This window comes from Acanthochromis polyacanthus, chromosome 20 (assembly GCF_021347895.1).
Source record: "Acanthochromis polyacanthus isolate Apoly-LR-REF ecotype Palm Island chromosome 20, KAUST_Apoly_ChrSc, whole genome shotgun sequence".
In the NCBI taxonomy this organism is placed as follows: Eukaryota; Metazoa; Chordata; class Actinopteri; family Pomacentridae; genus Acanthochromis; species Acanthochromis polyacanthus.
In genome coordinates this window covers 15,384,507-15,402,219 of record NC_067132.1, presented here as the reverse complement: position 1 = coordinate 15,402,219, position 17,713 = coordinate 15,384,507, and the positions used below count along the sequence as shown (strand labels likewise).

Genomic DNA, 17,713 nt, shown 5'->3' with positions numbered 1-17,713 from the left:
CTTAAATTAACAGAATGTCAGCATTTTGTTAGCATACAGTCTATATACTATAAAAAGTAACCATATAACAAAAACTTGCTTTGTAAAAGTGAATGACTGTCTCCTTTTCTTTATTTCCTACTTTTTTTCTTTTTTCTTTTTGAGTGATCTAACTTGTAGGGGAGACATGTGCCAGCACTACTGTCAGTTTTATTTCTTTCTCACCCTCTCTTACTGTCCTGTCATTTTCTGTTTGTGGTGAGGCAGAACCACCTCTCCCACTAAAAGTCATTTTAACAGAGGCAAATACTGGGTGTTGGAGATATAGGTTGTATAAAGGCCATATTATTATACTATTTCAGTAAATGACTGAAATCAAAGCCTTATGGATGAGTCTTCTTTTCCCAGGCATATTCTCATCTGCATGCAACATAGTGTATTTAGTTTCTCATTAGTCTGGCATAGATTAGTAAATATTTTCCTTTTGCATACCTTCATCACTTAATCACTTTGCCAAAGTGATTACCAATTATCACAGTTCTGATGGTACTATATTCATGAACACCGGTAATTGAATGGATTTTGTTTAGCAAATAATATCAGATCAGATTCATTCCCTCATTTCAATAACTGTAATGAGTTTCTGCAAGAATCTTACAGCTAGTAATAAGTGCAACATATTATCGAGATGCAATGCATATTTATTATCGATGCAAAGAATCCATATAAATTGCTCTGGTGTAGTCTGCGTGCACCCATTTGGTGCTCCGAGTTGGTTAGAACAAACATTTCAGAGCTATTTGTTGCAGAGTTGCTTAACATGAGCTATGAACACAGTCTTTGTGTGTGAATGGGGCTGACAGCACACAAACACATCACGGGCCCAAGCACCCCCCATCATTTGTAACTTGAAATAGGGATCAAATAATGCCTCGTAAACACTTTAATGAGCGCTGTGATGATCAACAACTCCTCTGTCTCTCCATCTCTCTCGTGGTTGAGGGCCTACACTGTTCACAAACAGCCCAACACTAATTTGGGATTAAAAGAAAATACTGACTTGCAATATTTTGCTGGTTTACCACAGATTTCCAGGGGACCACACACATACAGCAGTGAAGTACCACACACGCTCATTTGATGAAATTAGGTTTAGGAAGGAGCCTGTTCTGTGCTTTTCGTCTTTGTGAGAGAGAGGAGCTCATGGTGTGGAAATTAAGAGCCTGCATGTGCTTGTGTGTGTGAATGTGTGCACTTGTGTTTGTGTGCGACAGGCTGACTAATCCCTCCACAGAGCTGAAACGAGTTAAAAACACATCAAAGGGAAGCTTAACCTCTGTGAAACCTCACCGGGTTTTCAAGAACAACAAATGATCATTCTCCTCATTGTTTCCAGGGGGACTCTTTTCACCGCTGCGCCGCTGACTTTTCCCTCAGTCCTGGGAGTTTTCAAAAAGCCTGTGGTTTCATTTTAATGACTGTGCTATTTGTGTAAGTGTGCATGTGCGCGCTTGTGAAAGAATATACTTGTGTGTGGATGTGTGAGCGGGTGCACGCATGTGTGTTTGCACATGAAGAAAGGGTATTTTTGAGTGTGGCATGGCAAATGAGGAAAACCAAGCTAACAAGGACATGCAGCTCTGCTCGAAATCATTAAAATGTACGACATCCTGACCAGCTATACAACAGCTATGTATATACAGAACCAATGAAGGATGAAAAAAGGGGGTTTGGAAGACAGGTGGGGGGAGACGGTGACAGAGAATGGCAAGATGAAGAAGCCAATTGTGGTCTGAGACCTGCTTTCTCCTGAATTCTCATTATCACAGTGTAATGGTGCTCTTTCTGTTGAAATTCAGATATTTGCATACTTCTTCTCCTTGTCTTTGCGTGTGTGAATGAGCAGTGCTCTTGTTCAAACACTAAAAACATAACAAGAGGCATGAGTCACCTGCAGATGTACATGGAAAGATATGATGTGACTGCTTCAAAACCACATTTTAGATCATTTACTGTAATGATTTGCTGCCTGGTAATGTAGTTCCCATGTCAACATGATTGTCTGACTCAGCAGTCATATAAAACTTAAAAAAGTCTAATTATACAATGCTAACAGCCAGCTCTGCAAGCTGTTGTTAAACTACAAGTACCCAACTGGCAAAAAATAAGATATTTTTGGCATATTGACACACGGAACGAAAAAATGGCGAAGTACAAAGCTGCTTACAAATTTTATTTTTCTGTTATCCCAACATGGGGGCTCAAGTGCAGCGACAGAGAAAAATCAATAAATAGGTTTTAAAGTATAAAACTAAATCTAAAACAACATCTACAATATTAAACAGCTAATGCACTCAATCGTGCGAGTGCACACTCACCCACAGGTCCTTATAGAGACAGAAGCACACAGACACATAATGCATTCCAACATAAAGACATACGGCCACATTCACCACAGTAGACGTGGGACACATGGCGCACAGCTGCAGCGTAATCAGAGGCTGAGCTCTAGCCATTTACATCAACATCTGAGCCATGTCTGTGGATACTGATGATGTGCCGTCTCTCATTTATCCCAAGCAGGACTCGTCTCCAGCGTGAGACACATTTGTACTCAGTCATTTGCTCTGTTTAGTTCATTTACCCATTCAAGTTAATTAAAATGATTATAGTTCATCAGAACCCTTGGGGATTTCCAAATAAGTGCAGATGTTAAAAATATTCTAGTGCTTAGTGCTACAGTTTTGTTGCAAAACCACATCATAGCTTAAATATTTAATTGCTGACGCTATAAGATCTTTTTGCTTTCAAAATAATCTATAAATGTGAATATTTTCTTGGGATGAATCTCTTCCTCTCATGGCATGGCAGCAGCCATATAAAACATAGCTAAGGAAATTCCATCATCTGCTGGTTCTGGAGCCCCCCTCAGGCAAAAATAACCCTGGGACTTGACTTTGACCTGGAGGACATTAACCTCATACTGAGCATGCTCCCTCGTGAGGAGCTGAGGGTCAAAAAGTCATGACAGGTCAAAGTCTTCAGGGGGCTTCATTTGGCCAGATGCCTGCTTGTCCTCCCAGACCAAACATCTTCCAGAGAGGTGGAGACGGCACACTCTGCAGTCGGCCTGATCCGGAAGGCTTCACCCAAAGCCTGGAACTCACCTGGTCTCTCTGATCCAGCTCTACTCAGCTTGGTTTGACTTAGAATCCCATCGGGGTCCCGTGTCTCTGGACCCAGAGGACGAGGGAGGCAGAGGGATGAGGGAAGGGAGGCGGAGGGAGGAGGTTGGGCTCTGTGGGAGAGGGGGAGGTGGATGGAGGAGCAGCGCTGGGACGTGGGAGGAGGTGGGAGCAGTTGCACCACTTGTCTACGCATGGACCTCTCCTCCTCCAGCTGCCTACGCAAACGCTTATTCTCCCCGCTGAGGGCGTTTAACTATAGAGAGAAAGGAAGCGAAATTGAGAGACATATGCACAGAGGAAGACATGCACAGACAAAGAGATATTTCACAAAGACAACCTCTGTGTTTGATGCCATAACAGACTGATGGGGCAGTTTTGGGCGAAGATTCAAGGAAACTGAAACGTCACACTCCTTTAGCTAAATCAATCAAATTCCAAACCTTAATTCAAAGTTAGCAATAAATATCAACCATCAAAAGTGAACAGCTATCGTGTTCATCAAGTAGCCGACATTCCATTATGTGCTTAATTCATCTTTCACAGTTGCTGTCATGCCTGTTGAAACAGAAATGCAAATGGCAAATTGCAAGGGGGGGGTTTTCAGGAGTGTATTGTGTTCACAGTTTGAAATGGTTGCAAGTGGGAGTCATGCGACGGTGTAAATTTCTACATGAAAACAACCAATTTGAGCGATCATTAGAGGTCGATTTGACACAAAATCATCCGTGACACAAAACAAATCGCACATCGTCAGAACATGATTGGGCTCCCTGGAACACAATTACAGACTAGCTAAATTGAGGGTGTATTTTTTGACAAGGACATTTGGGTAAAGTCAGAGAGGAGTGTGAGTTAAAAAAAAAAAAGTGGCTTTAAATGCAGTAAAATAAATAAATAAATAAAATAAAAGCATTTGTATTTGTCGTAAAGCATGGTAATTATATGCAAAATGTGCCGGTCTAAAAATTATAACAAGGCAGATTAAAGGGAGTAAAAGATTTGAAATAATGTATTTTTAGCTGTGAGGAAGAGTAACATTAGAAATTAAAGGATGCAAAGACAAAGAGACATGTTGGGTAATGACAGTTGCACTCATCCACATCTGTTTTTTTAGTGGGTGTATGTGAGTGTGTGTGAAAGCTGCGGTTAAAGAATGATGTCACATTGACATGTCTGGCCATGTGTGTGCATATAACTGTGTGTGTGTGTGTGTGTGTGAAGGAGAGAGAAAAACACAAACGGAGATGAGACAGACACATTTCCGGATGGTTTCGCTAACATTACCCGTCCAGACACCGTACACACACGCACACATGCTAAATAAATCTCAGCGAATGTATTACATCTGATGACTAGAAATAGCTTGGTCTTAGGCTTAACCCTCACACAGCCGATGGCATGTCAATGTGTCAAGACTATCATAAGATGCTTAAAAAGTATTTAGCTTCAACAGGCAAACATCCTGCAATGTGTTCATCATTTTATGTTACGCCAAAAGCAATAGAATTTCCACATGAAAACACTGAGGGTGACATCTATAATTAACTGTATATTCAAGGGGACCTGTTTAATTTTCCTCGTCTTTGGTGGCTCTGGATGCTTTTCTAATTGCAAGGGAGGGGGGTGAAATTAAAAATCACAGCTTGTCTCCTCAACCTTCACATACTGCGGGTTGAATTGGTGTGCATATGTTTGGATGAAAAAGATGTGTATAAGTGGAGGGTGAAAGAAACAGGCCGACAGAAAGACACAGAGGGGGGTGTTCTTAATGCTGCTGCTTGAGTGTGTTTCTACTCTTTCATTTGTATTGCTCAGTTTCCATTTAAGTGTTTTATTGCAAATTATGAAAATTACTGAGCCAGAAAAGCTAATTAGGGACCGCAAACTTTGAGTAAATTTAAATTTGGGCATTTTGAATGCTTCATTTTAAATAAATCATCTTCCTACTTGAATCAAAAGCAGCAAAAGAAGCTTTGGAAATATTGGACACACCAGCCCATCTTGTAGCTGAGGGTGAATATAGTCTGCTTCCATGCAAACATGTTTTTCATCTTTGCACAAAGCAACCTGGACATTAGCAGAAGAACAATAACCAAACACTCATCAAGTCTTGAAAGAACGTCAATTTTTTTCCTCTGATGTTCATCTTCATCTCAGTTAATTTTGTGTGACATTTCAGAAGTTTGCATGAAATCAGCTTGACAGCTGGAGGGAAATCATGCATGTGGGTTGAAAGTGTGTGAGATAGCACTAATCCGGTCTGTGAGTAAACAAGACACAGATCTGATATATAACCCAACACCTTTCACATAGAGTAATCTGAGTCATTCCATTCAACTTCTTTACTGATTTCTCTACGTTCTCATGTGTGTACATAAATGCGTGCAAGTGTTTGCGCCCTGTGGACACAGAGTGTTTGTATCCTATCCTTTCCCATCTGCTTGTATGTTTGTGTGAGAGTAGATTGTCCGTGTTGGATCGATGTGTGTAATGATTCACACTGGAGATTAAGAGGTGCTATTACACACCTGACCTGTTAAACAACACCTCTCTCTTTCTGTCTGTCTCTTCCTCTGCTCTGCGCTTCTTTTGTCTCAAACCCGCTGCTAATGTCATATGCTTTTCACTGAAACAACACTACATTAAAACTTCAACAAGTACCAGCTTTCGTCGTAGCCCGTCAATCAGCGGGCCACTTGGCAAACTAACAAAAGTCGGGTGAGCCGTTCCCTAGGCCCTGGAGTTTTTGGAGAACTGAGGGGGCTGAGGAGTACTTTTGATTCGTCTCTCCTTTGGTGATTTGTTGACTCTTGTGAAGTTCAACACAGTAAAAAATGTCAGCATTTCCCGAGAATATTCCTCTGTGTTTTTTCCCCCACATTGTTTTATCACAGCAGGCCATTTCCCTATGCTGTCATGGAGAGATCAGCTCGGCTGTATTGATATACATCTCTCTCTCAGTTTCATGAAAGGGAAATCATTTACCAGTGGAAAGAAACGTCACTGCTTTTTCCCGATACGATTTGTCCCCCCTTCCCCACACCACACACACACACCCCCACCCCGCTGCCGACTTTTTCACTTTTATCGTAGGAAGAGGAAATGGATGTCTGCGTGCGCCTCTGTGTAAGTGCGCATGTGTGCGTTTGAAGTTGGACGCATGAAAGCTTCCTCTTCTGTGTGAGCTCAACAGCAGGTGGGCTGGTGTGTGGGTGTGTATTTGTATCTGTCGGGTAAAAGGACTGTCAGGACCTGGAGTGCGTGTGCGTGCATGTATGTGTGCGGGCGTGCACGAGCTCTTACTTGTTGATTTAGCATTCCGATGGCCTCCAGGTTGCCTTGCAGTCTGGTCTGCAGGTCCTCGATTTTGCTGAGGTTTAGAGCAACACAGCCCTTCCTTTCCATGCTGTAACACAAATGTACGCACACGCAGGAACAAACACAGGAGAAATTACCTTCAAAGCCTTTAAAGCACCTTTTCGTAGCAGTTTAAGAAAAGAGAATAATAAAAACCTTACTTTCCGGCTTCTGCTTGAAACTGACTTCATGTGTCGTTTACACTTGCTTCCACCTATTTTTTTTTTTCACAATGATATGCACTTGCCTCACAAAACAGTTTCAATCCAATGTCCTCGAAAATCTGGGGCATAAAGAAGTTGGCGTACATCATCTTCATTATAACCATCTTCATTATAACTTATTACTAAACTCAAAGATGGGTGAGCAAATGGGTTCCAGAAATCATTAAATTATATAAGAAAGTGCATATAAAACAGAAAAAAAAAAAAATCCAACCAAAACAAAACAAAACAAACGCAAGCGCAGCCAGGGAACATTAAGAGTACAAGAAGCCATTTAAGATTTTAACTGTTTATTAAAACCGTTTTGGGAAATGACAAACAAATGTTAGGGTCTCCTATCTTCAGACCCAGGGCTGAGCAAGGAATGTCTATTAAATTAACGACGGTGGATAATGGTGCTCTGTACGGGCTGAAGAGCTTGCTGCCCCCGCTTTACGCTCTTTCTTTCATGCCCCAGTGAACCTGTCCAGTTAGCATTCGGAAAAAACCTTCTAAATACTTTATTGAAGACTTCTTAGCCCATTAAAGTACCACTGTACCTCCCCAATGTTAATTTTCTTGTAAAAGAGCAAGCTGGGATTTTCTATCAGAGCAGCGGATGGGAAGACAGTCCCGTTTTGCTTCAGTTGAGAAGATGCATGCGCTCATCGAAACACTAATAAATGGCATCATTGTTCCTGTAGAGGCACACACACGCACACGCATGCATGCAAACACACGCTCTTAAACTTTTGGCCTTATTAGCTGCAAGTTAAAACATTTAGCATCTGAGAAGACACTTGAGAGAGACGCTAATATGTGAACCGACATGTCTTGTCTAAAAAGTTTATGAGATTCATTAGTAAAGCAGTTCAGCTCCCATGAATTTGCAGTCATCTATGATAAACCTCAACTAAACACAACAACAACAAAAAGGACAGTGATCATCAGAACTTCATATAAATAGGCTCCGCAGCATTCTGTACCAACAATCTTTTTGTTGATTCCTGATTGATTTTTGAGTCATTTATTTGGTTACTTTGTGTGGACAACAACGCAACCTTGAGCTATAGCACAGGACAAAATCACTGAACAAAACTATTTTTGAAACAAAAGCTGAAAAAAAAACAGCAGTGGAGTCCGAAAGTGCAATTGCAGTCAATGAAAAGATCCAGTGACTAATTAGCAAAATCTGTCACTAATCAATAACTATTTGAATCATAAATACATAATAAACATTGAAACAAATATGTGGTTATATCCAGAGAATATGCATATTTTGGATTTGTTTGCCCAAATATGTTGTACAGACTGAACATATATATATATTTAAAAACTCCATACATATTCCAGCTGACAGAACATAATCGGAATCACAGCCTATTAGCTAACTAACTAATTTATCCTGGCCAATGTAAGCATTTTTTTAAAGAAATCTAATTTCCTGAAAATTACATTTATAAACTGAACATAATTGCTACTGACCCTTGCAGATCTTTTAATTTCACACTATAATGATGACACAAAGAACATTAATAAGAGGAATGCTGAAATTTCCTTTGATCTCTCAAATTGTAAATGCCATTTAAAGGATGAGTTCCACGAGTTTCCACTGCTGCAGTGAAGGAAAAACAGGAGGCATAAACTTTAAGCACAAGCTAACTCCATAAAATCCAAAGCGCCACATCTACAGAGATTCTTCATATGATTTAAACTCTTTCCTAGATGGTAATGTGGTCTTCAGCAGATCATGAATCATCACTGCCGCAGAGACAACTGTGTGAGATTTATGCACTCGATGTGAGAAAGCAGCGATGCGCTGAGCGCTTGGCATGACGCCTGTGTAAACATGTGTTCCTGTGTTTACATGCAAACACGGATGTGTGTAATTAGCGGCCTAACCCAATCAGTGTGTGTATAATTACAGTCATTAGTGTCAAAGCCAAGCGGCCATGCTCTCTAAACCAGGCAATAAACTACATGGCTCCTCTCCTGCTCCAATCTCACTCATCTTTCTTATTTACTGCTCTCATGTTGCTGTAAATTTTATGCAAGGCTTGACTCTCCTCTTACAGTCTCCGTCTTATCACCGCTTTCTGTTTTTCTGTCACTTTAGTTGTCTGTGTTTGTACAAATCCTCTGCTGTGATCACTGGGTGCTCTTAATTGGAAGCACATCGTTAGTGGTGCGACTGATGAAGCTTGATGCTGTATGAGCGCTTCCCCCAGATGGGCTGTGTCAGACAGTCACTGAGTCAGTGCTGCCAGAAGCAAACAGCATCAATTTCTGCTTCCACTACTCAGTGAATTTCAATGTCTACTGGTATTTTCAGATATCATTTCATGTAGGTGAGGTCAAGAGTGAACATTCTTTATCCATTTTTAAATTATTTTGATTCTTTAGTATCACTGTTTGTAAGACATTTGAATTTTCTCCTTGTTGTATTGCATGCCATTTGAATTTTAAAACAATTCATGATATATATTGTTTTACAGGAATCTTTTTTTGTATGGAATAGTCTGAGTTTATCCTGATCTTGCTCCTCACATTAAACATTTCTAGAGAAAGTACAAGGAGGGAAAGAAAGGGCAAGGAGCATTTAAACACACCATGCTACATATAACACCTTAGAGAGGTGCTAGACTCATTGGATAACATGACCAAGATCTGTGAGGTTTTAATGGGGTTGCTAATTGATACCAAGATGGTCCAGATAGTGCTTTTATTGTGCAATTAGGATTACAACACATTTTAGCTATTAAGGCGAGAAATTCTTTTATGGTTTCGTCTTTTGTATTACCAGTGCAATATATTAACATAACAACTGCCATCTTTGTTTTGTAGCTTGGGGACTTAATATGTAGAGCGCTTTTTTTCTTCCTTAATGAACAACGGGTTTTACAACTGGCTCTCATTCATCCATTCACATTCACACACCAACAGCAGCTGAGCTGCCAAGCAAACATTGGCCTGCACACTGTGTAAAACGACACTTAACTTGTGCCGGGTTAACACTACAGGAGTTTTAAAATCCCAGCAGATTTTGAAATTGGCTCTCATCATGCACGTGAAGAGAAACTTCCCAGATTTTCTTTTCTCTAATCTCAAACATGCATATACTATCATGGTGCGTCACACACTTCAGGGCATTATTAAGATTTTCACGCTCGAGGAAGCAATCAGGATGCAGTGTGTTACCTCACGTGATCTCAGTAAGAATTTGCAGTTAGAAAAAACAAAACAAAAGCAAAGTGCTAAACAAGTCTGGATAAGAAAACGGAAGATGTGGTCACAATGGTTGTCTATTATTATTTGTGAGAGTTGCATATTAGATTGGTTTAAATATCTGTAGCTAACATCAGGCTTAAAGGGGAACTTTGTTTTTTTTCAACCTGGGGTCTGTTTATATATGTCATTTCATACATGTGAGTGATGGAGAAATGAATTTTCAACATAGCTCCAGTATTTAGCCAGGCAGGCAGCTTAGCAGCTCAGGTAGCAGCTCGGCTAGTGAAAAGTATGGGGCAGCTGGCCCCCCCGCGTCAAAGTCTGCCCTGACGTGCTTTTGCCCCACACTGACCGACTCAGATAGTCTCAGTGAGTGTCCCACAATATACTAGAGATAAGAAGTGAACGAAAACCTCCACATTACCTGGCGATCGCTCTTTGTTGTGGTCTGTATCCAAATCTCAGGACGCGAGAAAGCAAATCTCGTTCCGAAATCGTTTTGGCGCGAGTTCTCGCTGAACTTTTTAGCATTGTTTGGCAATGGTACCCATTCCAATTTTAAACTTATAAATGTCAAGGTGGACCTGATGCGTCTGGAAGCAGTTCAGGAAGTTTATGAAAGGATATGTAAACTCCTTACTTTACCAAATAATCTGGGCTCAACATTGGTTCTGACCAAATTCCCAGACCAGATTCTTCTTCAGATTGCTTGGAGAGGTCGCCATTATGAACACCAGGGACGAGGGACAACACTATGAACTCTGGGATTAGTGGATGATCTGCTTTGCTTGCTGAACCACATCCCTGCCATCAGCTATTTTTTTAAACGACTCTGTCTAAAGTAGAAGAATGAACTTTGTACCTCAGCTTTTAAGCCAACATGGACAAGAAATCCTTAAAGTGCTTTGGAAAAATGTATATTTGATCAGCTACAATTCAGTGACAACTGGGCAACTTCAGCTGCTGAGCAGGATTATGGAAGCAGCTAAATGGATTTTTGAAAGATGTGAACTAGAACACAAAGTCATCGTTAAATTTTTACCTTTATGAAGACATGCTCCCTGTTGAAACATTAGGTGCTGCACTTTATTAAAAAAGCTCTTACTGTGTCTGTGCGCTTGAAATCTCATTCAACTCAGTTGTCCTATCTGTGTAGGCAACAATTTTATCTTCAAGGTGGCTGACATGTGGATATTCCCTTATCCGTAAAGTGCTAAATGGATCTTTTGGTGACTTTGTTTTCTCACATGTAGTTGCTCTAAGCTGCAGCAACATTGTTATAAGAGGTCTTACAACTGTCAGAAGATGACAGCAGCTGCAAACAAATCCAACAATACTAGTTTTGATTCAATCGGTAAAAGCCATCCTTGGTACAAGGCATTTATTTTGTTCCTAAACCAACTTTTGAAACTTTACAAAGACTGCAGTTTACCAATATATCTAATGAAGTTTCTATCCTCTTCATTCCTCACCTTTGTGTGGGCTTTATTTCTACAAAATTCCATTTGTGAAGCCTTCACAGTCAAGCTGCTTCGGACCATTGGGGAGCTAATCATAGTAAATTTCTTTAATAAAGGCATATCTAATGACAAAACCTTCACACAGTGTTGATTGCTGTCAGTGATAGCGACAGAGACGCTGTTAATATATCCCCTTTGCCACCAGTAATGAGATTTATACACTTAATGTATATGGGTGCCATGCAGATATCATGACATATCTGTTGCCTTATAGATGTATGATTTTCATACATATGGCATTTTGGATAGGTGTGTGGGTCGGGGAGGAGGGGTTGATAATAATGAAATAAAATAAATTAGGAATCCACATAATAAAGAAGGGGGGAGAGAAAAAAGGAAGAAGAGAGAATGGATGGGGAGACACTATGGAAGAGGCTTTCATTCACTGTTTTTATCTCGTTCCATGTTATTATATTCGCTCAATCAAAACCTCTCTTATGCATACATCTATATGAACTGCCTCTCTCTCCCTCTCTCTCTTGCTCATTCGCAATTATGAGGGAAAGACAAAGAAAAGCGATTCATCTTTCTGTCGCGGCCCCTTAATGATATCATTAAAATGACTGACAGCTTTGAATAGCAATGGAAACCTACCCCAGTCAAAACAAATCTGATCCATTTTGGAAACAAAGTCTGGTGGTTCGTTAGGGGAGGGGTGCAACGAGAGCATGTGCACGTGTAAAACGGGGTGAGGTTAGTGCGGGGGGGAGGGAGTTGTTAATGAGGGATACCTTAGGGGGTAACACTGGGGGTATGGAGAGTACTGCTGCAGGCAGGTGCCCCCACAAACACCCTCTCCCTCTCCTTTCTCACTCCATTCTACACCCAATCCCATCTGTGCCACATTCATTTTCATTGCCTTAATGAACATAATAAATATATCTTTTCTCTATTGATGAATGCTATTTGACAGCCATGGGGGTGGCAAGCAGGAGAGGATGGGCACTTGATTGGAGTGTAATCACTGTTAAAGGCCCAGCTTGAATAACGTATTCATAGTGAAGAAGACACACATGCACACACACACGCATGCATGCATGTACGCACAGGTGGCCAGGCCCACGGGGTGTTTCATTCACAACTTGGCACTCCTGCTGTTATTATCATCATCAGCTTTGTTCGAGCTAGATTGTGTGTGAAAGAGCGAAACATGGTGGGCAATGCTTTTGTTGGATGTGAATGCTAAACTTTGATCAGCTGGTGAAAGCGCACAAATGTATGTGATTAAATGTATGGTCACACGCGCTCAGACACACACATGCAGATGACTCACGTTTTCCCGTCTTGCCGGATGCCCCGGTCTCGGATCTGGGCCTGCAAACAATTAGAAGATGAAAAACAAACCTGTTTGTGATCGACTCTCTTTTGTCTCTCCCTATTTGTAGTTCATCGCTTTTCCACTCTGCACTTGTTCACCTTGAAGCGTTCCATGTCCCTCTCCTTCTCATCCGCCACTTCTTTCAGTCTCTTTACCTCTGCCTTTAGTGTGTCATTAGCCTCCTGAAGATGTCTGACAAAGGGAGGGAGACGCAGAGGCAGAGTTAAACAGACAAATATACATGGAGAGGCAGACGGAGAGAACGACAGACACCTATTATCATCAAGAGACTCTTGTTAACATGGCAGACAGAATATTCGGCCACACAACAGCAGTGCTGTCTGTATTTCCCTTCTTTCCAGAGCAGCCTTTAACTAGCAGCTGAGACATTATCTCTGACACACAAACACACACACACACACACACACACACACACACACACACATGCAGTATCATAGCCTGTTAGAACGAAATGCTTTTTCCACAGCGATTTATCACTTACCTTTGTGGATATTTATTTCAGTACTTCGTTATGCCACAAATTCTCAAATAGTTTTATTTATGGAAGAGGGAGTAGACGTTTCCCATTTATGGAATTTCTAGGGCAGGTGCTGTAGAGGAACCGTTCAATGAGATAATTTCACTCAGTCCATGTGTACCAAGTGCATGAAGTCTGTTACATTTGCTGCTACATGCTTCCATAGCACAAAACATCAAAAAAAACCTATCCTACACACACTCAGTGTATGTTGAGATGGAGGAAGTAGCAGACACATAGACAGTTATGGTGTGGGGATGAGGGACGTATGGCACTGTAGGGGGGTGGGATAAGAGAAGATGGCTAGACTGCTTTGATCTCTGGTAAGAGGAAAATGTCACGCCCATGTCTGTGTGTATACGTGTGTGTGTGAGTCACGATGATGCAGAAAGACTGTCAGGTACGAGTATGTCAGAGAGTCCACCTGAATCACTCCAACACGTGCACACACAAAGACATACAGTGTCTTCTCTGCTTTTCTTACATATTTACTCAGATTTCTTCATAAAAAAAGAAAAATATCCAGGGTTGAAGCACAAGTTAAGAGAGACTGACTCACTGCAACAAACAAATTCTGTTGAAAAAAAAACTACCACTCTGCCAGATATACTTACTCTTTCTCTTCGGTGACGATGAGCAGCACCTTGTTCTGGGCCTTCATCTGGGCAGCGAGGCTCTCATTAGAGGCCCTGAAAGGGAAACACAAATTTCTGAAATATAACGAAACACAAAGTAAGACATTAATGAAGAACAGCTTTTAGCTTAGTCCCTGCTGTGGTTTGCAAGAGAAAAAGACATTTAGAGAAAAACAGACATTAAAATGAAATACATTTTTGAAGTGTTTCGCATTTGTGTGTTTACATGTATTTGTAGTAATGTGGTGGTTCTTAGACTTATTTTGTAGCTTTTGACCCCATAGAAGAGTAACACTACTTACAAATACATACACGACACCAACAATAGAAGGTGACACTGACAGCTTGCTTGCCTTAATTACCTCATTTCTGAATTCCTTATAAGCAAATGAATGAATAAAACAAACAAAACGACATCATGACGGTCATGCAATCATACTTTTGTTCAGTGATCCAAAGGCTGACATTGGTCATGACCAGCTGGCTCTCATGGCGAAGGTTTAGATTATCAGACCGAGTTCCTTCCAGCTCTGACCGAAGGGATTTCACCTGTAATACATAGTGAAGGATTGATCAGCTTTATTACAAATGGCAACTATTCAAAGTTATGAGTGCTGATTTTTCAGGTTTCCTCTATAATTAGACATTTACTTACTGTAAATACAACCATTTTCTCTGTTTACAGATTAGAATAGTGAAATACAACAACAGGCCCACAAAAGAACCATGTTCACTCCATCCGACATAGTTCTTTATCAAGAAAAACATTAACATTGTTCTTTTTTTTTACACATTTACATGGATTCCAAGTCTCTCTCTCAGTCACACACACACAGAGACACACACACACATCATGCTCAGTATAAATGGGTGGAGGGGGTCAAAGGTGTGATTAAAGAAAGGTGAAAAAAAAAGCATGAATGATGCTCTAATAGAGGGGAAGCGAAGAAAAGGTGAAAATAAATGTCAAAAATAGAACATAATAGCAACACAAGAGGAAAAAATTAGGTAAATGGAGAATAATGGGGGATGAAAGAGATGGCATTTGCAGACACAGGTATAAATAGCAAGGTGAGGTATTAAGCAGGAAGAAGGAAAGATGGAGGATGGGGGAGAGCAGAAGCAGACGGAAGACAAGATTGGAGAAAGGAAAAGCTGGATGTGGGGTGAAAACAGGGACTGGATGGCACTGACCAAACTGCTGACTTTTTCATTCTGCTTATCAGTCAGGACCTTTCCAGGCCTAAACTCTGGGGACCCTGACATATTACCCTTATCGCCATAGAAACACCTTGATATGCCATACCATCTTCCCACAAAGACTTCGGCAAACAGAAAAAGTTTCCAATAAGTGGGCCACGATTTAAGTATATAAAAATGTCAAATGATTAACCTAAAATGTCAAAATATCAACTGCTGGTGTGAGATGAATCATGTACGGTGTGCATGTGTGTGCACGTCTGGATGTGTATTTTGAATATTATATGGATAGCAAAATATTTTCTTGCTGATGTGTATCTAGGAAAACACCACAGAGTTAAATGTAACAGAGATAATACAATTTGGTTGATGCAGAGCTCAATAAAAAAATATAAGTGACAAAAAAATGTCTTCTTAATATCACATGGCTTCAGGGGAACGTAACAGCACAGAGGATGAGCAACTAAAAGGAAAGAGGAGGAATTATCAAGTTTAAAAAGATGAATAATCTATAAATCTGGTAACTTAGCATTGCTTTGCTGATTTTGTTGACCGACTAGTGCGTCTTTATATTATTCTAATGCTGGGAAATAGGCTACAGCACTACTGCTTGTGCATGTCTTCTATGTTGAAGTTCAAACAATAAGCTTTTAGTTGTCTTTGGTCAAATTTTTTTAAGGTTTAATGCAGCTTTAGAATATATATCAGTCCTTAATAGTAAATGATCCACACTTCTATGGTGGGTAGACCATTCTATAAAGCACTTTGTAATGTGTCTTTCATTCCCGCATTAACACAGAAGATCACAATCCAATGGTGGCAGAGCTGCCATGCAAAGTGCATGCAAGGTGATTAAAAAAGCTGCTAAATTTTGCTACATATACTGTGACAGAAACATGTACAACTGACACACATCAGGTTTTGCTTGTGTTCTTTTGCAGCAAAATGGGAGGTGAAAAATCTCATGCAGCATCAAATGGTTTTGGAGTCGGCACAACATGAAAAATGCTGCTAAATGAACCAATTTTATACAAGTATTCTGGTGTCTGGCACCATGGGCATTGGTTTCATTTAAATATTGGGGTAACACATTACGCAGGGGGTCCGGAATCCTCCCCCAGGAAATTTGAAGCGTCAAACACTTCATTTCCCGCATTCTGGTGAATTTTTATGCACCAATTTGTGCTTTTCCTGCATCAATTTGTGGTAGAAATGTCTTTATTCATGTAAAATTCAGGTACCATATGAGAATTTTAAAACACAGTTGTTCTAAATATTGAGGTGGACTATCCCCTGTGCCCTTCCAAAAATCTACCTCATTCATATCCTGACCATACTGGCAGATGTGTGACTTGAGAATCCAAACAGTTTTCAGAATAATGTAAAATAATGTTGCTGAAGTTCAAGTAAAGAGTGATCCTTCAACACAAATGAATGAATAGGTGTGAAAGGAAGCTGTGAATATAGCAGTGTCACATAATCAATAATTCAAATGTTATAACACGATGACAAATTACACTTTTTTTAATTACATTTGGATTAGGGAAGGGTTGCATTTCAACAAACAGAGCGAAGAAAGAATGTGAGAACGATGAAATTACATCAAGCAAATCATTCAATTTTGAAGAATAAACTGAGTCAGGGCATCAATCGTAATTACATTTATCAACAATGGAATAAATATTGTGGATCCCCTGTTGTTTGCGATTTTATTTCTGGATTGCCTCGCGCATTGACACCTCTTCATGAGGAGGAAGTTCTGCTGAGGGCTTAATGGCCAAAACCATGTATTAATAAGCCAATATTAATTACATACACAAAAATATCAAACCAAAACATTCAAAAGCTCAGAAAACACACACACAACACCTCCACAAGGACACACACGCACGCACGGACGCACATGCACACTGGCAGAATCTGTGGCATGCTGTAATGACAGTAATTACCTGTGGTCTCACATTAACATTTCCCTCCTGACTGTCTGACTGGCTCGGCTGGTGGAGGGATGTAAATCGCAACACAAGTCTGATGTTGTGATTAGGACTAAATTACACATCATCACTCTGTTTCCACCAGTGTCAAGGGAGGCAGTGAAAGGGTGTGTGAGAAAGAGGGGGAGAGTGTGTGTGTGAGAGAGAGGGAGGGACATTTAGAGAAAAAGGGAAAAGGACAAGAAGGTGCGATTGCGAGAGGGGGGAGGAGTAAAGTAGCACACCTGCTTAACATTTAGATTGGTTTTGTTGCACAAATATTTTAGTAGATGATGGGGGCTAAAAGGGGCAACAAAATGCATTTATAACCAAGTTTGGTGATACCACTTGTCCTCTCAGGTGTATGCTACAGAATATGAGTCGACTGCTGCGGTGATGGTGAACGATTTGGAATCTTTACAGCTGCTGCACCAGTATTTATCATTTCGATTTATTCTATCAAAACAAGGCTGAGTTGTCCAGTCCACAGCCCGCACACTTCATTGCCAATAGATACAAGATGGACTTTGTGGATTCAGAGTTTTTTTTTTTTCCTTTCTGAACTTATACATCT

At 40.5% G+C, this 17,713-nt stretch overlaps 1 protein-coding gene across 1 annotated transcript in view; it reads right to left on the bottom strand.

Annotated features, from left to right (window-relative positions):
* Positions 1-2,191: 2,191 nt before the first annotated feature.
* The window catches only part of LOC110950874 (trichohyalin-like), a 96,348-nt gene continuing 80,826 nt past the window's right edge, over positions 2,192-17,713 (bottom strand). Inside the window, exons 20-25 of the mRNA XM_051940456.1 lie at positions 14,406-14,515; positions 13,946-14,020; positions 12,892-12,985; positions 12,749-12,789; positions 6,471-6,573; positions 2,192-3,420 (exon numbers count right to left, since the gene is read on the bottom strand). Of these exons, the coding sequence (XP_051796416.1) occupies positions 3,031-3,420; positions 6,471-6,573; positions 12,749-12,789; positions 12,892-12,985; positions 13,946-14,020; positions 14,406-14,515 (813 nt within the window). The 3' untranslated portion in view covers positions 2,192-3,030. The remainder of the gene's footprint in view (positions 3,421-6,470; positions 6,574-12,748; positions 12,790-12,891; positions 12,986-13,945; positions 14,021-14,405; positions 14,516-17,713) is intronic.